This window comes from Acomys minous (assembly GCF_964271855.1).
Source record: "Acomys minous genome assembly, chromosome: 6".
Lineage (NCBI taxonomy): Eukaryota > Metazoa > Chordata > Mammalia > Rodentia > Muridae > Acomys > Acomys minous.
The window spans coordinates 93,084,758-93,106,135 of record NC_140487.1 but is presented as its reverse complement, the minus strand read 5'-3'; the positions used below and the strand labels follow the sequence as shown (position 1 = coordinate 93,106,135).

General features: G+C 44.2%; 1 protein-coding gene across 1 annotated transcript in view; it reads right to left on the bottom strand.

Moving 5' to 3' along the window:
* The window catches only part of EFCAB14 (EF-hand calcium binding domain 14), a 41,565-nt gene that overhangs the window by 3,691 nt on the left and 16,496 nt on the right, over positions 1–21,378 (bottom strand). Inside the window, exons 5-9 of the mRNA XM_084786612.1 lie at positions 17,651–17,761; positions 15,061–15,147; positions 11,981–12,172; positions 6,886–6,997; positions 5,445–5,564 (exon numbers count right to left, since the gene is read on the bottom strand). Of these exons, the coding sequence (XP_084642738.1) occupies positions 5,445–5,564; positions 6,886–6,997; positions 11,981–12,172; positions 15,061–15,147; positions 17,651–17,761 (622 nt within the window). The remainder of the gene's footprint in view (positions 1–5,444; positions 5,565–6,885; positions 6,998–11,980; positions 12,173–15,060; positions 15,148–17,650; positions 17,762–21,378) is intronic.

The following is a 21,378-nucleotide window of genomic DNA, read 5'->3' as shown; positions in this document are numbered from 1 at the left end:
TTATGCATTCAGCTAAAGTAGCTTCAACTGACTTCAAAGCATTAAAAGAAAGGTTATTTGCTTGACGTGGTGTTGAAGGCCTTTACTCTCAGCATTTGGGAGTGGCTGGGTAGAGGCAGGCAGGTCTCTGTGGATTTTTGAGAGGAGCCTCACCTACACAGTTAAGTTCCAGACCAGCAGGGCTACATGATAAGGTCTTATCTCAATCCCTTCCCTGACAAAACAGAACAAGTCTCCCAACTCTGCTTCTTTGGGGCTGGAGACCGCTCAGTGGTGAAGAGTGCTTGCTGCGCTTCCAGAGAGTGTGGGTTTGCCTCCAGCCACTTGAAACTTCAGGTCCAGGGGATCAGATACCCTCTTTTAGCCTCCAAGGGAACACCTCAGTTCCTCCCCGCCCCATGCACACACACACACACACACACACACACACACACACACACACACCTAGCAGTCAGCCTCCTTTCTCTTCAGATGGCTCAGTGGTTAAAGTGCTTGCTGTCATGCAAGAGTGAGGACCAGACTTGGATGTCAAGACGGCATGATGGCCTTTCTGTAGTCCAGCCTCAGAGAGTGGTGACAAGATCTCCCGAACAAGCTGGCTACGACACTCGCCCTAGCAGCCAGCTCTGGGTTTGAGTGAAAGGCTCTGCCTCAGTGAGGCAGGAACAGCAGTGGGGATAGTTTCTTCTTATAGAAACATAATGGTTTGTAGAAAACAAAGACTTTTAATATTTTCTTGCCATTGTTCTTTAGCATGTATCAAATCAGCGCATCTTTTGATTGTATTGTGTTAGAATGTTTGATTTTTAAAATTGCTCTTTGAGTTGCTGACTTTAGTTTCCAATTTCTGAAGTGGTTCTTTAGCTACTTTAGCTATCTTGTACTACTTATTTATGTGAGGTGGCATTCTCAGTGCTGACAATTATAAAATACAAAGATCAGTCAACTTTGAAAAACACTGAAGTGTATCAATCAAATACGGTTGGCTGCAAATTTTCATGTACCTAGTATGGTGCTCTTTATACTGTGTAACACTGTCTTCCTAGACTCGGAGGTTAAGTAGCTCAAGAATCAGGAATTTGGGAGGGAAAGGGAGATAAACACAGAAGGAGGGAGGAAGGTAAAATAAGGATGTCTACAATAGACATAGGAATCATATTATTAACTATTTACCTTTCATAAAACAACAACAAAACCCCACCTATAATACAGATAAGTCCGTGTGTAAATATACATATATAGTTTAAATAAAATTTCCTCATCTTGGCTGACACTGCTCCCTCCAAGAGCCAAAGACCACCTAAGAAAAACCTCAACATTAGGCAGAAGAAGACCTCTTTTTGTTGTTGGTCAGGTTTGTTCAAAATACTCCCCAAACCTATGGGCTGTTGCTTTGCCACTGGTCACCATCCAAAAGCGGAAGGTAAGTCTCTGTTGCTGAAGACACCATGCACTTCAGACACAGAGTCCAGAGGTCTCTGGGCTGGACCCTCCTGAGAGACTCTGCCCTAAGGACTAGCTTTCTGGGGTACTAGAGGTACTAGAGGTGCCAGTTAAGCTTCCAAAGAGTGCCACCCAGGTGTGGTGACTATGAAACACGACAATGACCAGCACGGCATGATAACCCTAAGTGTGCAGAAGTGGCATGCATATGTTGGCAGTAACCATCAGCTCTCTAATTGGACTGAAGATCTGCTTAAGGTAAGAGGGAAATTGCATCTAGTACTGGAAACTTAGCAAGCTACCCAGGCCTAGTAAAGTCAATGATCTTACAGCCAACATAAATCCTAACAACATTCTAAATATTTGTCCTTATATCCACAGAGAAGTGCAACAGACAGAAACCACTACAGAGAACCACCACCAACCAAAATGGAGAGCTGTGGAGCCCGGTCCCAATGGGTATATTTACAGAACAACTCCTACACAGGGAACACTGCAGAAGAAAGACTGTAAGGAAATAACTGGGGAGCAATGTAAATTTCTCCCCTATTTATTGACTGTGCATATGTGGTATGTGTACATGTATACATGGCAAAGTGCATGTGGCGGTCAGAGGACAGTTCGTGGGAGTGGCTTTCTTCTGTCATGTGGATCCTACTCAGGCTGTCAGGCTTGACAGCCACGCTGAGGCATGTGGCAAGCCTCAGGAGGAGCTGTTAAGTGAGTACAAAGCTTCATTCTGGAATAAAAATGCTATGGAATTAGACCGTGGTGATGGCTACACAGCCTTGAGGATATACTAAGGCCCACACAATTACACAGCTTAGAAGGGTGACAGGGAATATGCATTATATCTCAATTAAAAAAGAACCCTCTTGAAAAACCAAGAAAAAAAAGAACCCTCAATTAAAAAAGGACTCTGTTTGCCTCTGTGTGTTTATTTTTTGGTGGCTAATGCCACCAGTTACTCTGCATTAAAAAGAATAATTAAGATACCATTTCAGCCAATGGGATTAGAAAGTTTCCAATAAAAGCCCTTAACATTTTTTGGCTTTGTGAGCCTAGCCTTTAATGAAACAGACACTGAGACTCACACCCAAACATCAGGCAAATAGAGTCATGTGGAAAAGTTGGAGGAAGGAGAAAAGCACGTGGAGGTGAGAGGAGCTCTACAAGAAGATCAACGGATCCAACTAGCCAGGGCCAGGGTGGCCTGTGGAGTCTGAAGCACCAACCAAGGGCCATGCATGGCCTGGACCTAGGCCCCCTACACAGATGCAGCCAATGGGCAGCTCAGGCTTCATGTGAGTCCCCTAGTAAGGGGAGCAGAGGCTGTTTCTGACATGGACTCTGTTGTCTACGTTTTGATCACTTCCCCCTGGAGGGACAGCCTTGCCAGGCCACAGGGGAAGAGGACAGACTCAGTCCTGATGTGACTTGATGATCTGGGGTGGGGGCTCCCCCTTTTCTGAGGAATAGGGGAGGAGGGATGGGGGAAGAGGGAGAGAAGGTGGGACTGGGAAGAGATGAGGGAGAGGACTACAACCAGGATGCAAAGTGAGAAAATAAAGGAAAAAAAAAACAACAGACTTACAGTCAAAAAAGCCAGGGGTGGTGGTGTATGTCTGGAATCCAGAGTTCAAGACCAGCTTGAGGTATACAGAGTATTGAATCAACCTGGCTAAATCAGGTTATCTCAAAACAATTACCCTCCTCCCCAATTTAAACCAACAGAAACCAATCAACAAACAAAAAGTCCAAAAGGGGCTTTAGAGAAATGGCTCAGTGGTCAGGAGTCTCTACTCGTCTTCCGGAGGGCCAGAGTTCTGTTCCCAGCATCCTTGTCAGGTGGCTCACACTGAGCAGCTCCCGGAGGACCTGACGCCTCTGGCCTTTGAGAGTGCACACACAATGAGGAGCTATGCCAAATAAATATGGAAACATTTAGCAGAAATAAAAATTAAAAAGGACTTGTTTGAGTTCTTATGTTCACTGAAGAGATTTTTAATATTGAAGAAATGAAGAAGGTCGAAGGGCTACGCTTCTTTTAAAGCCTTTATTGTTGTTGTTGTTGTTGTTATTATTATTTTGTTTTCATTTATTCAAGGCCATGCTTTGACTCTACAGGCCTCTTGTCATTTGGTACTTGGGAAGAATGAATGTGCTGAAAAGAGTAAAAATCGTTTGTGTACAGGCTCCACTCCATTGAGGCATTCTCATAAACTCCTGCTAGGCCCCCTCACTCCTGCTCCGGGCCTGGCAGGGCAGCTGGTGAGACCTCAGCAGTGCCCTGAGCCAGAAAAGCAGCTGGGTTACTTCTTCCCAATACCAAATGGCTGGGTGGAAAGTGCTTTTAGCAGAGAGTAAATACAATGACTCTCTCTTCTTTCCAGAAAAGAAAGGAAACCCACCACAGGCAGCAGGAAAGGTAGTGGTATTCAAGCATTATTTGCAGTGTGACTAAGCAACTCACTCATTCAGTTACACGCTCATGTCTACCAGGCTCTGTGCTGCAGGTTAGGGAGTGAACCGGACAGACTTTACTCGTGGAAGCTAATGCTGTTTCTTCCCAGGGAATTCCAACAGAGGAGCACATGCTAACTAGGAGCAAACAAAGTATGCCATAATGTACAGGAAGTGCCTACTCCAGACCCGAGAGAGAATGTACTCTGGCAACTAAACCAAAGTGAAGAGCCAGTGGAGGACATGTGGTCAGCACTGGGTGGCTTTCCAGACAGCGAGAGAAGACGAGGAAGCCTCAGCAGCACAATGACGAGCAGAAGATGCCGCTGGGAACAAGGCAGGCACCATTCTATGGCATACAGCCTTTCTACGGATATTTACTCTGGTCATTGTCAGGATCCCAGAGGGCCCTGGAAACAGTCAACTTTGACTCAGTTTGCTAATCTAACAGAATTATGTTTGCTTTTTCTGTCCTCTGCATTAGACAACACAGCTTTGTGGGGGGAAAAAAGGGACTTTTTTTTTTCTTTTTTGGGAGACACGATCTCATTATATATAGCACAGGCTGGCCTCAATTTCTTTATTAAACTTTGTGCCTCTGCTGGGACTAGCATATGCTGTATCTTACATAGTGTATTCCATTCTTTGACATGGGCTCTAGTGAGCACTTAGTGAACGACTGAGGGTCTTAAAGGACACTGAGAGACAGCACGGAAGCACTGGAGCCAGCCTCAGCTTGAGTTCTGTCTCCATCAATTATCTGCTGTTCAGACTTAGGTAGCTTTCTGTATCTGGCCCAACGATTTTAGATCTAAAGTGTGTTTGTACATGTGTGTATGTGTGTATGTGTTCCTGTGTGTTTGTAGGTATGTGGAAGACCAGAGGACCACTTCAGGTGTTACGTCTCAGGTGTTGCTCACCTTTTAAAGTTATTATTATTATACAAGTCTATGATGTGTGTGTGGGTACATGCCCCATGTGAAGGTCAGAGGATAACTTCACACAGTCAGGCTGTAAGTGCCATTGTGCACACAGCCATCTTTCTGGCCCCTGCTCACCTTTTCGTTTTTGAGAAAGTGTTTCTCACCAGCATGAACTCAACACTGAGCCCCAGGAATCCACCTGTTTCCATACTCCCAGGGCTGGAATTATAAACGTGTATGCCACCAAACCTGGATTTTTTTTTTCAACTTCAGCATGGCTGACTTTTTTTATTTTTTAAAAGATTTATTTATTAAGTATACAGTGTTGTCTGCTTGCAGGCCAGAAGAGGGCATCACGTTACATTATAGATGGTTGTGAGCCACCATGTGGTTGCTGAGAATTGAACTCAGGACCTTTGGAAGAGCAAGCGGTGCTCTTAACCACTGAGCCATCTCTCCAGCCCAAACCTGGCTTTTTTTTACATGGGTTCTGGGAACTGAACTCAAGTCTTTACCACCCGAGCCACCTCTCCAGTTCATTAGATATGCTTTTACTTTTAAACTAGAAAAACATTAAAAAGTTACAACGTTGAACATTTCCACCATTAACGTTACCTTTGATGCTAGAAATCCCCGGTAGGGAGACAGGTTTTAGTTGGGTCTTAATTTGGCCTCCAAGAAGCTGTGAAAATTTTGGCAATGCTGACGGATCTGATGTGAAGTTCTGTACTTGCTCTGTAGCAAACACATATAACTTTATTACAATCAATTCTAACACCAAATTAAATTAGTGGCAAAGGTCACCTTTTAGGATGATAACATATATATTCGCTTTAGGAGAAGTAGTGAGTTAAAGTAGCACAGTAACTAGGAGCTAAAGGTACAGACTAAGGGATGTTTGTGGACAAGCGACGGGGAATCAGTATTACATTAAGGTCTGAAACAGAAACAGGGCACAGGTCAAGGAACTCTAGTCTGAAAATCTGAAATGCCATCAAATTTAATGCACTCAGAATACAGACTCAGGTGGAAAATTCCACAAATGTGTGGGTCACAGTCAAGTAAAGGTGACCTAAAAATATGGAATAAAATGAACATCAGGCCATACGTATATGGACAATGCATGTATTGGACATGAGTGAATTTTGTATTCAGACTTGAATACCAACTTAAAATAACCTGCAAGTATTAAAACACGAAACAAAACAAAACAAAACAAAACAAAACAAAACAAAAATGGAAAGAACCCCAAACTGACAACACTTTAGGTCCCACCCATTTTGGATAAGGAATACTCAAGCTGTAGGGCAGTTACCATCATCTATGCGTAAATGCTAAGGTTTGAGTTGGCTAAGCCTTTTGACTTGGGAAATAGGATGTTAAGTCTGTGTGGGGGCCTGGGCCACCAGCCACGCTGCCGTGACAATGCTGTATTGTAGGAGCACCTTCAGCACTGTTCTAGTTCTCACAGGAGAGAATCTGGGGGAAGCTATTCTTCATCTCCAAAGCTGAGGAATGCTTGAGCTGGGAAGGTCAAAGCCAATACTGTCTAGTATCTTGTTATATCCTCACAGGTCCTAAATCAGTAGATGTTAATTAATGCATCTGATAATATTGATTAAGTGTGTCCTTACCTACAGCCAAGTGGCCTACAAAGTGAATAATTCCATCATTTACATGTTAATGACTTTCAGGAGGACTAATATTTATTTTTAAGTAAATCTTATACACTGACAATAACAGAAACATAACATTTAGGACTCGTTTAATATAAGCTATGACAGTAGCATTTTTGCCTATAATTGGATGCAGGCAGCATGGAGAAGTCTATTTCCAGCTAAACATTACCCGTTCTCCCCTTAATAGAATAGAGTACAAATCAAGTACAAAATGGGCTTTTGCTAAATGAAAGCGAGGTGCATCAGCCTCATCTCGGTGCGCTCAGGCATCACTCACTCGGTTCCATCAGTGCTTGCGGACACCGTCCCTACTCCCTGTGTGGGAGGCAGGCTGCCCAAGCCTGCGTGAAATATTCAGAAGCCAGTTAGCTGCTTACCTTCCTCTGCGGTCTCAGGAGGCCTGTTGCTTTCAGGTTTGTTTGTGAGAGCACTGATGAGCTGCAGTTTCTCTCGCAGCTTGGATACCTGAGAATTTGAATTATCTTCTTTCTGCCCAAAATGAAGATCGGATACGGTTTAAGGTAGGGGTAATAGCTCACTGGAGCCTCTGCTGTATCCCCAGAACACATTTCGCATGTAGGGTTTGACCCCTACCCGGTCCCCTCTCAAGTCCATGACGGGGTAAAAAAATACCAGGGCTGTCTTTGGGGCCCAGTGCTGGTGAGCATATAGCTGGATTTAAGGCTAGACCATTAAGGGAACATTACATTCTCCATGATCTGTTTCACTGCCAACGGTCCATTGATAGAGAAAGGTATGCATGTGTCAGCAGTAAAGAAAGCGTGCCCTTACTCAGGGGCCCGTGTAGCATCTGCCTCCTAAATGATGAGGGATACTATTTTCTGGAGCTATTTTACACTGACTAAAAAACTGCCTTGGACAGCTCATATCACCTTGTGACCATGTCACCTTAAAAACAAAATCCAGCAGAAACCAATCAAACCACTATGACTCAACTGGCAGCAGAACTGTCAGAGACACAAAGTACAAGTGGCAATATTTCTAATTCAAACAGTTACCGTTGTCTAACACCTTCGCTTTCCCACACTGCCTTCTTTCCAGCTCAATCTAGGATGGTACATAAAAAACAGATTTAGTTGTAAAGAGAGAAGCCTGGTTTTCCTGTGGTTAGCATGTGTTTACTGTATGAAAAGGCCTGGTCCTATGTTTAAGAGTACCTGTGCATCTCATTTCTTTTTTTTAAATTTTAATTTATGTGCATTGGTGTGAGGGTGTCAGATTTTGGAGTTACAGACAGCTGTGAACTGCCATGTGGGTGCTGGGAATTGAACCTGGGTCCTTTGGAAGAGCAGGCAGTGCTCTTAACCACTGAGCCATCTCTCCAGCCCCCAAATCTCATTTCTCACTTGGTGAATTCACACGTCCCCTTTCTATTTTTATTTCTGCCCTACCAGCTACTGTATGGTGGCTACTTGGCTTATTTAGGGAGATCCAATATGGACATCTGAACAATACTAGATGCTAAGTGCTTACTGCCAGGAGAAACTGAATCTGCTTGGGATGCTTTTGATGCGGTAACCGAAGAGACTGATCAGCTGGCAGGAGAGTTATAAAACAAAGCAAAACCAAGAGTTAGGTGGCCCTGAGGTACTGATCTGACTGGTATGCTGTGAATTACTACTGAAATTACTATTTCTTTCTAATAGTAACCATCTCTTATTTTTTGTGTTCAACATTTATACATGACTTTATCCAGACAATACAAATTTGTTAAGGATGAAAAAGTAAAGGTAGAAATCTTTACGTAAAAATCTTCTGGTTTCAGCTAAGTTCATCGCTTATGAACTTCCTATCGTCTGAACTCAAACACTGTGTGCATCTCAGATGACACTGTAGCCACCGGCACAATCTTCCTGGCTTTCCCTTTATCTCAGCAGGACTTAAAGGACTATGGAAGTGTTGAGAATACAATTTAAACATGAAATGATTTTTAAGCTGGATGCCATTTTCAGATTCTCTATGCTTCTGCCGCACTATCATTAGTTTAGACAACTGCACTAATTCACGTTTGTCAGCTTGACACAGACCAGAGTCACCCGGGAAGAGGGAAGCTCAGCTGAGGAATGCCCGCCTCCCTCAGACCTGCCTGTGGACTGTACATGGGGCATCCTCGCAACTGATAATTGATGTCGGAGAGCCCAGTGCACTGAGGGTGGTGACACAGCTAGGCAGGCAGGCCTGAGGTGTGTTAAAATGAGCTGAACACGCCAAAGAAAACAAGCCAGTGTGGCATTCTTCCATAGTTTCTGCTTCAAGCTCTGGCCTGGGCTTCCCTAGATAATAGACCGTAACCTGCACGACGTAATAAACTTTCCTCCCCATGTTGCTCCTGCCCATGGTGTTTATCATGGCAACAAAAGCAAACTAGGACAATAACTGTCTTAAGAGTCATTTCCTCAGGAAAGCCAACACGATCCCTCTAAACACCTCATTGTCCCCTGTGCTTTTGCACTGTAGCACTTATCAGACTTGTGACTGTCCAGTTTTGTGAGCTGTGCCACAGTATGGGTCACGTATCTGTGTCATTTACTGTGGTCATCCCAGCACAAGGTAGGTGCCTGATGCGACATTCATTCATTCACTAATACCTGAACTTACTAATTGCTCTGTCTTGGAGTTTATCACAAGAGATCAAAGTGTTGTAGCATGGAGATGCTGATGTGTTTGCCTTTACTTTACAGAAGCTTCCTGTTAGTTACTTTTACACTTTGGGCCTTTACAGTATCAGTTCTGTTGCTCACCAAAGACTCTCTTTTCAGAGTGGCAGCCCTATCAGCCATCTTTGAGGGCAAAGAATACAGAAGAAGAGGTTAAGGAGAGACATTAAAACTTAAATGACACCAAATCCATTTTGTGTATTTGTGTGGTATACTTATGTATCTGTATGTGTGTGTGTGTGTGTGTGTGCGCGCGCGCGCGCGCGCGCATGCAGATGGCGACAAGCATCAATCACTCTTCACCTTCTTTTTGAGACAGGTCTCTCTGTGAGCCTGGAGCTTGCCATTTTGGTTAGGCTGGCTGGCCAGTAAGGTCTGGAATCAGCCTGTGTCTGCTCCATCCCTGAACTAATGGTTCGGATCCACACCACTGTGCCTGGCTTTTACGCGGTGCTGGGGTCTGAGCTTGGGTCCTCATGCTCGTGTGGCAGTCACTTTACCAACTGAGCCACCTCTCAACCCTGACAGAACTTCTTAAACAAACTGCTCAAATGCATTTAAAGGATGTGGACTATGTTAAGCACACACGGCAAAGGAGTGGGAGAACAGAAGAGAATGGGAAGGGCATAAGGAGACAAGTGGAAATAGAGGCTTCTAAATGCTTTATTTAAGACTTATGATAGGCAGATTTGGGCCCAGAGGTCCTGCTCAAACTAAGGCACCAGCCAAGGACAATACAGGCGGTAAACCTTAAACCCCTACCCAGATCTAGCCAATGGACAGAACACTCTCCACAGTAGAGTGGAGAGTGGGATATTACTTTCTCACATACTCTGGTGCCTCACCTTTGACCATGTCCCCTGGAGGGGGAGACCTGGTGGCACTCAGAGGAAGGACAGCAGGTTACCAAGAAGAGACTTGATGCCCTATGAGCACATACAGGGGGAGGAGGTCCCCCTCAGGGACAGTCATAGGGGAGGGGAATAAGGGGAAAATGGGAGGGAGGGAAGAATGGGAGGATACAAGGGATGGGATAACCACTGAGATGTAACAAGAATAAATTAATAAAGGAGAAAAAAATTATCTCACACACACACACACACACACACACACACACACACACACACACACAAGACTTTAAAACTCTGGGATAACGTCTACCCAGATCCAGGCATGGTCTGTTGCTGCTGGAAGAAAGAGCAGGGCAGATGGACACTACTACTGATTTTCTTTGCTGGATAAAAATAAAAAGAGAGGGCAGAGACAGCAAGGGGTATGGGGTGGTAAGTTTTCACAATAAGCCTTGAAAAACCTTCAAGGCACACTATTCATCAAATTGTCCAAAGTTCTCAGGCCCTACTTAGCTTAGCTGAGTTCAAAAGGGCTTTAAAAACTAGGGCTCCTTTAATCTTCACAGCTTTGTAGTAAATTACACACTCTTGTAAAGTAGGATGGTTAGGCAGCAGGGGACAGGTCTTTCCACCCTACCCTTCAAAGCCATTTTCAGGCAGCTTGCCAAGGCTCACTGCGGCAGAGCCAGCTCAAGCATTTCTTCCCTGTGCCAGGGCTTGATTTTACATGTGGGGTAGCTTCCAGCTTTGGCAGTTACATGAGTTTACAGTATAGTTTCTTGTATTTGGTTTCCATAAAAAAAAAATGTACCTCTATGAAACCCTTAAAAGTGAGACTTATCACTGTTAATAAAATGATCCTCATGCATCCCAGCATAATGCACAGATGAAACGTGACGACTACAAACAAACACTCTATTCATGAGATCATGAAAACCAGCGGCCCTCAGAGCCTGTAAGCTTCAGTGATTTAGTGCGCCACTCAGTTCTCCTAGATGTAAAATAACTCGTTGACCTTGTAGGTTGAACTGCTTTGACTTCATCTTTTAAAAATGTTTTTATTATAGCTGGATGTGGTGGTGCACACCTGTAATCCCAGCACTCGGGAGGCAGAGGCAGGCGGATCGCTGTGAGTTCGAGGCCAGCCTGGTCTACAAAGTGACTCCAGGACAGCCAAGGCTAACACAGAGAGACCTTGTCTCAAAAAACAAAAAACAAAAAACAAACAAACAAACAAAAAACCAAAACAAACAAAAAAAGAAAATGTTTTTATTAGTATATATTAATTGTACATAATGATGGGTTTGATTGTATTTTCATCCACGGACATAATTTATCATAATCACCTCAAGCCCTGCCCCCCATTAACCCTTCTGTGTTCCTTACACTCCTGCTAATCTCCTCCTTTCCGACTAATTCCCTTTTATCTTTTCATTTTTTTTCTGTGTGACTTGATTGGTTGGGTTTGTTTATAGAGGCAACTTCGCTTGTTTAAGTGGTTTTCCTAACATTATATGCAAACGGTTTCCTCTAATATGCAGACAGAAGCAGGGTTAAAAAAAATGGCACAAGATTTTTGTATTTGTTGCTCTTACCACTTGTAACACCTTAAGAGAGAAGAGAAGAGGTGACAATGACCTCCTTTGGCAATGCATGTCCAAGTTTCCCTGCCTGATGGGCCACTGCAAGAGACTTGTCATTTCTGCCAACAAGTTGATGTATTTAAACTGACCCTTGATACCATCCCTTTGAAACCCAGCTATAAATCCCGTACTGTTCACTTCGGACAGCTGTTATATGGACTAAAGCAGATGTAAGTGCAAAACAACCTTGTAGCCTCTTAAGGATGTCAGGCTACTGTCACAGGCAGAGGGCAAGATCACCTGCGCACAGACAACACGCACCAACACAGAGTGTGTCACAGTGGATCTGAAAAGGCTTACCATGCTGGAGGCCAGGTTTGTTCTCTTCTCTGCCTTGCTCAGTGCAACCACATCGCTTTCAATCAGGCTGAGCCTCTGTGTCAGGTTACCGAGTGTCTCACTCATCCCCTCGAGCTTAAGGTCGTTCTGTCTCTGGTATCCCACTACAGTACTGTTGACCTCCTCTAAGGAATTGTGAAGGTACAGGATATCCTAGATTGGAAATAAACCAAGCCTTAGGATCCACCTAAACACGCAACTAGACAAGAGGACAGGAGCAACGCAGCAACCATTACTGTGTCAGCTTACTAAGGAAAGGCACTTTTCCTGGCTGTGACCACCAGTTATCTAGATCTACTCTGTTTTTCCTACTCTAAACTGTTCCCTGTAGCTTGTTTTCTTACTCCTTTATGGCTTCTTCTTCCTTCCACTCTTCTCCACCCTTTCAACCCCATAATGCTAGATATGAGAGGAAAAGATGGACAGAGCGGAAAGGGGTGACGTTATCATCAAGACTACTTCCTGCTGATTTGGGCTGTTGGGATCCCTGGGGCAAGTTTGATCTTCATGGTCAAGATATCTAATTTCTTCTCCTTGTTACTTCTTTGTGCATAACTACTTCATAAACTACAATCAACAGCAACCAACAACCAAGCAACAACCCATCTGTCAGGGCTCTAGCATTTACATACCCTCTTAAAAAAATTCCCAGAATTCCAAATGTCACACACTTGTAGAAACTATCTGCAGCTGGCAAAAATCATACCTCTGCTAGAGCACGAGGCAAATTGTAGTCAGCTGCTGGAAAATAGCCCCATAGCCCCACCTGGGATTAAAATGAAAGCACATTCTTAAAATATTTCTGTGCTTTTTAAAGAAACCAAATTTCCCAAATTCCCACTACAGTTCCCAATGCACCTTCTCTTGGATTGTCTGGCTTCAGCTGGACAACAAGGGGAAAAAGAGGCCCCTCTGCAAGCTCTCACTCCCGTCCCTCAGACCCCTCTGCAAGCTCTCACTCCCGTCCCTTAGACCCCTCTGCAAGCTCTCACTCCCGTCCCTTAGACCCCTCTGCAAGCTCTCACTCCCGTCCCTTAGACCCCTCTGCAAGTTCTCACTCCTGTCCCTCAGACCCCTCTGCAAGCTCTCACTCCCGTCCCTTAGACCCCTCTGCAAGCTCTCACTCCTGTCCCTCAGACCCCTCTGCAAGCTCTCACTCCCGTCCCTCAGACCCCTCTGCAAGCTCTCACTCCCGTCCCTCAGACCCCTCTGCAAGCTCTCACTCCCGTCCCTCAGACCCCTCTGCAAGCTCTCACTCCTGTCCCTTAGACCCCTCTGCAAGCTCTCACTCCCGTCCCTCAGACCCCTCTGCAAGCTCTCACTCCTGTCCCTCAGACCCCTCTGCAAGTTCTCACTCCCGTCCCTCAGACCCCTCTGCAAGCTCTCACTCCCGTCCCTTAGACCCCTCTGCAAGCTCTCACTCCCGTCCCTTAGACCCCTCTGCAAGTTCTCACTCCCGTCCCTCAGACCCCTCTGCAAGCTCTCACTCCCGTCCCTCAGACCCCTCTGCAAGCTCTCACTCCCGTCCCTCAGACCCCTCTGCAAGCTCTCACTCCTGTCCCTCAGACCCCTCTGCAAGCTCTCACTCCCGTCCCTCAGACCCCTCTGCAAGCTCTCACTCCCGTCCCTTAGACCCCTCTGCAAGCTCTCACTCCCGTCCCTTAGACCCCTCTGCAAGTTCTCACTCCCGTCCCTCAGACCCCTCTGCAAGCTCTCACTCCCGTCCCTCAGACCCCTCTGCAAGCTCTCACTCCCGTCCCTCAGACCCCTCTGCAAGCTCTCACTCCTGTCCCTCAGACCCCTCTGCAAGTTCTCACTCCCGTCCCTCAGACCCCTCTGCAAGCTCTCACTCCCGTCCCTTAGACCCCTCTGCAAGTTCTCACTCCCGTCCCTCAGACCCCTCTGCAAGCTCTCACTCCTGTCCCTTAGACCCCTCTGCAAGCTCTCACTCCTGTCCCTTAGACCCCTCTGCAAGCTCTCACTCCTGTCCCTTAGACCCCTCTGCAAGCTCTCACTCCTGTCCCTTAGACCCCTCTGCAAGCTCTCACTCCCGTCCCTTAGACCCCTCTGCAAGCTCTCACTCCTGTCCCTTAGACCCCTCTGCAAGCTCTCACTCCCGTCCCTTAGACCCCTCTGCAAGCTCTCACTCCCGTCCCTTAGACCCCTCTGCAAGCTCTCACTCCCGTCCCTTAGACCCCTCTGCAAGCTCTCACTCCCGTCCCTTAGACCCCTCTGCAAGCTCTCACTCCCGTCCCTCAGACCCCTCTGCAAGCTCTCACTCCTGTCCCTTAAAGCGATGAGTTTGGGAATTAATTTCCCAATATTTACCTCGCTTGCTGGCAGGAGAGCCTACTAGGTTATTAACTTAAGTCCCATTAACCTAATTGGTCAGAACAAAACTACCTTAGGAACAATACCAATTACTGAATTGGCTCATGAAACAAAAGCACAGCAAGTAGTGCATTATTTAGTACAAGATTCAATTATTTTTATTGACATCTTGTAGTACTGATTGCTACTTAAAAAGGAATGATGACTCTTGGTTTTAAAGGGCATTAAACTCAGGACAGAAATTCTTCTTAAGAGAAGATTTCCTTTATTCTCTTTAATGAGATTCTGATCCTAGTATCGCTCTCCTCCTCCTCCTCTCCTGCTTTTTGTCTTTAGACTTTAGAAAACACAAAGTTTCAAGGCTATGTTTTCTGTGGTTCAAAATAGCCATCACTTTGGATTTTGCATCCATCTTTCCCTTGTCCAGATTGCTGTTCGTCATAGAGTTTCAGGATAATCTGATAATTGTGTCTTTCAAGACATTAAAAGGAATTTACCCCACTGGTTGACATACAAAGGAGAAAGCAGAGTATCACAGAAGAGAAAGGATTCCCAAGTGCCAATACGTATCTTTTTCTGCTCAGCGCTCAGGCAGGAGGGTGATGATGAGGCACCTGCTGAGGTGCATACTGGCGCTTTCTGTGCTAAGCCCACATTCCCGCCATAGCTCACCACCTCCAGAGCCCAGCAGAGTCCCAAGCAAAAAGTACCTGTTTTGAACTTTCACTGTGGGTTTTATTGTCAAGTTCTGATGTAGCTGAAGGTGATGGTATGATCTGGTTGCTCCCATTGGTCTCCTTTAAGAAATGTTAACATACACACACATACGAAAAGAAAAAGAGAAAGAAAGAAATGTTAACACAAATGGAAGTTAGTATATAGGCAACAATTAACTACTGTAGAGGAATGTTAATTCAGAACATGGCTGCTCAGAGATCACATCCAAAGACCTTCTAGGTCTGTGTGATCTGGTTGGAATACAAATACACCTTTAATGCCAGGAGAAAGAGGCATGCAGATCTCTGTGTTCTTGTTGGTGATGTTCAGGCAGTTTGGTTGAGACAGTGAGTTAAGAGGCAGTGCAGTGGAGCTGAGTTCATGACAGTTCAGTTTGTGGAATTCAGAGGTACTTTTTACCAGGAGAATTTTACAGAGATGTTGAAGAGAGAACAGGCTAGACACAGGTGAAGACAGAATGAGCCAGAGAATGTGAAGGAGCCAGAAGATTAGAACAGATTACTAGAGTTGGTTTGAGGCCAAGCAGAACAATTCAGTGAGAAACTGAGAAAAGCCAGATTGAAACAGTCAGCTTGGAGAGTAGTTTGACCCAGACAGCTGAGTTGAACCAGCCAGCAAGAGCTCAGAAAGAACAAGAAAGGGTGAGCTTATTCACCTGTAAGTCTCAGAGGCTGAAAACATTCTAGGCCTAGATTAGGTTGTACAGAGGCAGTAAAGTAAGCCGTAGAGATGACAATTTCATCAGGCAGATAAAAGTTACTTTTACAAACTACTAGGTTACTTAATTATGTGAATGATCCTGGAACACTCTTGCCTCCCTAGGATGTAGCCATGGATTAATCTACAGTAAGCCCCAAAACTTATAGTATGACCCACCTGAAAGGTGTCAAGGGTATCATGGACTTCTGAGGGCACCCAGCGTGAATCAGAGGCTGGACAGCAGTGCCCAGATTACCCCAGGAATCTGAGCTTCTCCTGTCCTAGTATGCTTTTCAGTTTCTTAATGGAATGAATTCCTTAGCGACATCTCTCTCCTCCTTCAGTCCCTGTACTGCAGGGAAACTACATGATCAGGGGCACAGCTGGTGAATACACAGTTGGCTTTCCCTTACAGATATGCTGATATCCACATGGAAGGGTGACTCTGCTCTTCCCTTTCCTCTCCACTGCTGTGGTGTCTCTCTGCAGAGAACTACATATAACACGCTTAGATACATTTTCATGCTTTATTGGGGAAAGCTGCAAAGCTGCTTCCTTTGTAGGCCACAGCCATAGTTTAGTACAGCATGCTAGTAGGAAGATTACTACCGGCAGTCGTGGAAGGTTAAAAGATGTCCATTCAGTTACAACAGTATAGTTGACAAAACAGTTCTTAAAATTTGAATGCCTAGATACTTATCAGACTTGCTTTCATACAAATTGAAGCTAAAATTAAAATGACAAGGATGTAACACTCATGGGTCTAGGAAACAGAAAATATTGAGGTAGTATTTTAGGAAATGGCTCACTCCTTGAGAGCATGACAAAGGAAAGGTGAGTTGTTATCATGGGCCACGGAAGTCCTCAGTGGCACGTGGAATTAGAAGTGAGGTGTCTGGACACCTAACTGAAATTTTCCTTTTGCGTTAGCCCCACTAAGTAGCAAACAGCGACTCACTGAATAACAGTGAGTATTGGTTCTGAAGAAATGAAAACCCTCCTTTCTGGAACTCTCTGATGCAGCTAAGGTTTCTTGGTACAAACTGCCAAGTCTGAGATCAACTTGTTTCTCCATCAGGGCAGGAAGACTGTGAGCCCGCTTCTTTACCTTCACAAGTCCGTCAGGGAGCTCTTACAAAGTGGTTACTGCCTGGGTGACTGTGGAGAGCTTTAGTGTAGCTGCAGTGGGACAGTGAGATGGCTGAAAACGGCAAGGCTCCGCCTCCACGTCAGCTATCTGTTGCTCCACAACAAATCATCCTCAAATTTTGGGGTTGAAACAACAACAACAAAAATGTTTTAGTTCTCACTATTTTGGGGGTTCCCTGACCTCATCTTGGGGGCTGCAGCAGCATGGATTCCATGTGGTCTACTCAGGTCATACATACAGCTGTGTTCCACCCACCCTGGCGGGAGCTGGAACATCTAAGATGGCCTTTCTTTCTCTAGGTCACCTCGTCCCCTGGTCTCGCAGCATCCTGAGTATCAGGGTGTACAACCCTGCTCAAATCCCTGATACCCAGAAGAGTGAGAAACTGTACCTTGCTGGAGTGGTTTGCTTTGCAATGATCAGTGAGACCATTTTCCACCTCCCTCTCCTTTTCCTACTTGTTCCATCTGTGGAAAATGTGTTGTGAGCATCTCTAATTCCATGTTTGCAAAAGACCTAGCTTTCAATCCATCTACCTTAACCGTCTGACTTACAGACCGCAGACCGATGAGTCCACGCTGCTCGTTAGAGGTCTTGTTTTTAAAGAAGGCACAGAGTAGGGTCTGCTCACCTCAGGAGGAAATTAGTGTCATGACTGACAGAAAATGGCGAGCAGGTGCATGCTGCCTTTCTGTAGTGTTTTCAGATCTTACCATACTGCTCTGTAGTAATTCCAAGGTTTTCTTGTGTTCATCCACAGTTTTCTGTATCTCCTCCACAACAAGATGGACACTGTTTAAAGTATTGCCAATGGAAGCTACGCTCTGCACAGAAACAATGTAGAAATGTCAGTCTTTTAAAGAGCGTTATTAAGCATACCTGACATGTAATACATGCCCATATTCAAAATGCACAATAAGCCTGGGAAACTATTCCCATAATAGAAGCATAAACACTATCCTTCCACCCCAATTTCTTCATATCTCCCTGTAATTTCCACTTTCCTGTCCCAAGGCAACCATTTACTCATTTTCTGTCACTATATACCAGTTTATGTTTTCTAGAGCTTTACATAAAAGGGAGCAATGAGTATATACTTTCAAAAGGCTTTTTCAGTATGTCTTCTTTTCTAAGTGCAGTTGAGATGCATGTATGTCTAAGCTGATCAGCATGTTACATGCCATTGGTGTGGCTTTATCAACTTGTTCAGTCACTGGTTAGTACACATTTAGGTTATCGTCAGTATTGGACTATTATAAATAAAGCTGCTATAAACATCCATGTAGAGGTATTCATGTGGATTTGTGCCCTCATCTCCCTTCATACTTCCTCATTATCACAATATATAGATGCATAGCTGATCACATGGCAGATCTATGTTTACCTTATTAAAAACCCTTACAAACAATCTTCTAAAATGGTTGTGCCATTTTACAATCCGATTAGCAGTGTTTAAGAGAGTTCCTACTACTCCATTCAGTCACGAATAGAGGCGCTGCTAATTTTAAAATACTGCCCATTCTAATGGCAGTATAGTGGCATGTTGTGATTTTAATTTACATGAAAGCACTAGCTGAATATAGAGCAATATTTTAATTATTTTAACCATATTCAAATTATGAATTCCATGTAACTTATACTGAAACAACAAAAACACAAACATTCATATTCTATAGAAATAGTTTCTTATATATACATATACACACACATACATATACATTTAATTTATTTATTTAATTTATACAAGTTATTATACATTTTATTTATTTTATTTATACAAGTTATTTTCCCAATTAAGGAAAACAACAAACTTTTTTAAGTAAAAAATATATTCCTAAAAAATTATTTACAACAGTTGTTATGGAAGTTTTGGTTTCTCAGGGGTGTTATGTAAACATGTTTTTGTTTTTAATCCCAGGTGTGGGATATGGGATTGTCCACAGCAGCAGACTATTTGCCCAGTGTGGCCCTGAGAAGGGCATGGTCTTTGCCAGCTGCAGTTAATTTTGAAGTGGGGTCAGAGGAATGCTTAGAGAAGGAGGAAGAATGCTGCTGCTTCCTCCTGCTGCTCCTGGCTGTTGATGTAGTTTGATGTGAAGAGGTTAAAGATATCCTGAAATGAGGATTGGACTTGCCCCAAGGAACCTGACAACCCTAAACAGCAGGAAGTAGCCAAAGAAAACTATACCCCCTTTTCCCACTAACCTTCTTTCTCTCCTACCTGGTGCTGAGTGTGTTGGAAGGGACTGGGATGGAGAAGGGAGAGATATAAGAAATCAAAATAAGCCGGGCGTGGTGGCGCACGCCTTTAATCCCGGCACTCGGGAGGCAGAGGCAGGCGGATCGCTGTGAGTTCGAGGCCAGCCTGGTCTACAAAGTGAGTCTAGGACAGCCAAAGCTACACAGAGAGACCCTGTCTCGCAAAACCAAAAAAAAAAAAGAAATCAAAATAAAAATAGAGTTTAAAAATATGCAAAAAAAAAACCCCAGTCAAATACTAAAACAAACAAAAAAAGTCAATAAAACCGGGGCACATGGATAATATGCCCACCCTACAGGCAAGCACATGGCCAGAGCCAATGCTGTTGACTACCAACAGTCAGGAGTATTAAGTGATGACTTCTGAGCAAAATTGAGTGGGTCTGAGCTTTGGCTCTAGGAAATCCAGTTTACAGTAGAATTCTGTCAGCAACAAGTAGTTAGGTAAGGGCAACTACTAATTTTGCTTTTACTAGTCCTAAAGATCCCAAGTATACAGAAGAGGGCACATGACTCAGAAGTCATCTTTTAAAACTTAAGAAATTATGCATATTCATGAGTGTGTGGGTGCATGTGCCTGCGGAGGCCAGAGACACTGTATCTCCTGGGTCTAGAGTTGCAGGAACCAAACTCCAGTCCTTGGCAAGAGCAGTATGTGCTCTTAACCAATGACCCATCTTCAGCTTCCAGTAGTTATTTAAAAAAAAAAAAAATCCTAAAGAATGTTATTATTTGGTGGGTTTTATCCCTTTATTAAGACATACTGTCAATTTACAGTGTGACATTAATATTTTTAACCAAAGTTATTTTATTGTTTTGAGGTGGACTTGTGTAGCCCAGGCTTGCCATATAGCCAAGGATGACTTTGAATTTAGGCTCTTTCTGCCTCTACCGTCCGTGTGCTGGGATTATAGGCCTGCATCACCACGGCTGGTTTTATGTGGCACTGGTGAGCAAACCTAGGGCTTTGTGCATGCCAGGGAAGCACTCTACCAACAGGGCCGCATGCCCAGCTTCCAAGGCAACTTTTAAAAATTACACTGACACAAGACCTCAAGAGAACAGGCAATGATAACATTTTCAATATTAAAAATATTACATGACATAAATGAAAGCCAGCTGGCTTATCACTTCAAAGGTCCACCATCGTTTGCAATAAAAGCCGTGCCCAGTAGGATTGCAAAGTGATAACATTTGGGGTAGTCTTTAAGCTCCTAGGCTATGTAAGCACTGTTGTTGCAAAAAGTCACAGACGTTCAAAGACTCCTTCCTCACGGGCTGCCTGGCTGAGCCCATCAGGGCACAGAATATAGGGAGCCCTTGTTTAGGGGTTGTTTTTTAGGAAAGCAGCTGACAGCTTGTGTAAATCCTAGGATGACACTCTGCAACTAGCATTTCTACCAGCGGCAAAGTGCCTGGTACACACTGGAGGAAGCTCCACAGTGTTCATTGAATTAACGGGAGGAAAGAACAGGCCAGCTTCCTTTTCTAATGCAAGGCTGCCAAGATTGCTTCTGTAAGGCCACAGAGGCCTGACTTTTCCTGCTCGATCCTTGGGAATCATGGCAAGAATCTGCCTCATTAATGTTGCCTCAACATTTTTAATTTAAACGTTGGGAGCAGATGGCTATCCTGGACAAGCAGCAAATTACAGGGACTAGGCACACAATGCTGTGGTTGTAAAACATTCAGTTTTATTTTTGTTTGTGGTTTAGCAATTTCTCACTTTGTGTACCAATTTTGATATTTATGGACAGAGACCAGCATATAATTGAACCAAACATCACAGGCTAACTTTTAAAAACCACAAATCCTGGATTTAAAATTCACTGTACCAAGGGTTTATTCCTAAAACCTTACTTTGATTTCTTGTTATGAGGACAACGCTCCCTGCTTCAATCAGAAACCTTGTTTCCCTCCAACCTCTCCTCACTCTCCCCACCTAGCTCTAGGCATCCCCGTCCTTCAGGCTTGTATTTGTCTGCTATTAAGTCTACACACTAGGGGGCAAATAAACAGATTATGAACCACTGTTTGCATAGACCCTGAGGTCTAGGGTGTATACACAAACAATTGTTTAGAATTTATACAGACATCTTTAGAAAAGAATACCAAGTTGTTTCCAAAGTAAGTTTTTTCCACTTATATCCTAAAGTGCTTAAAAGTACCTTTTTTATTTTTT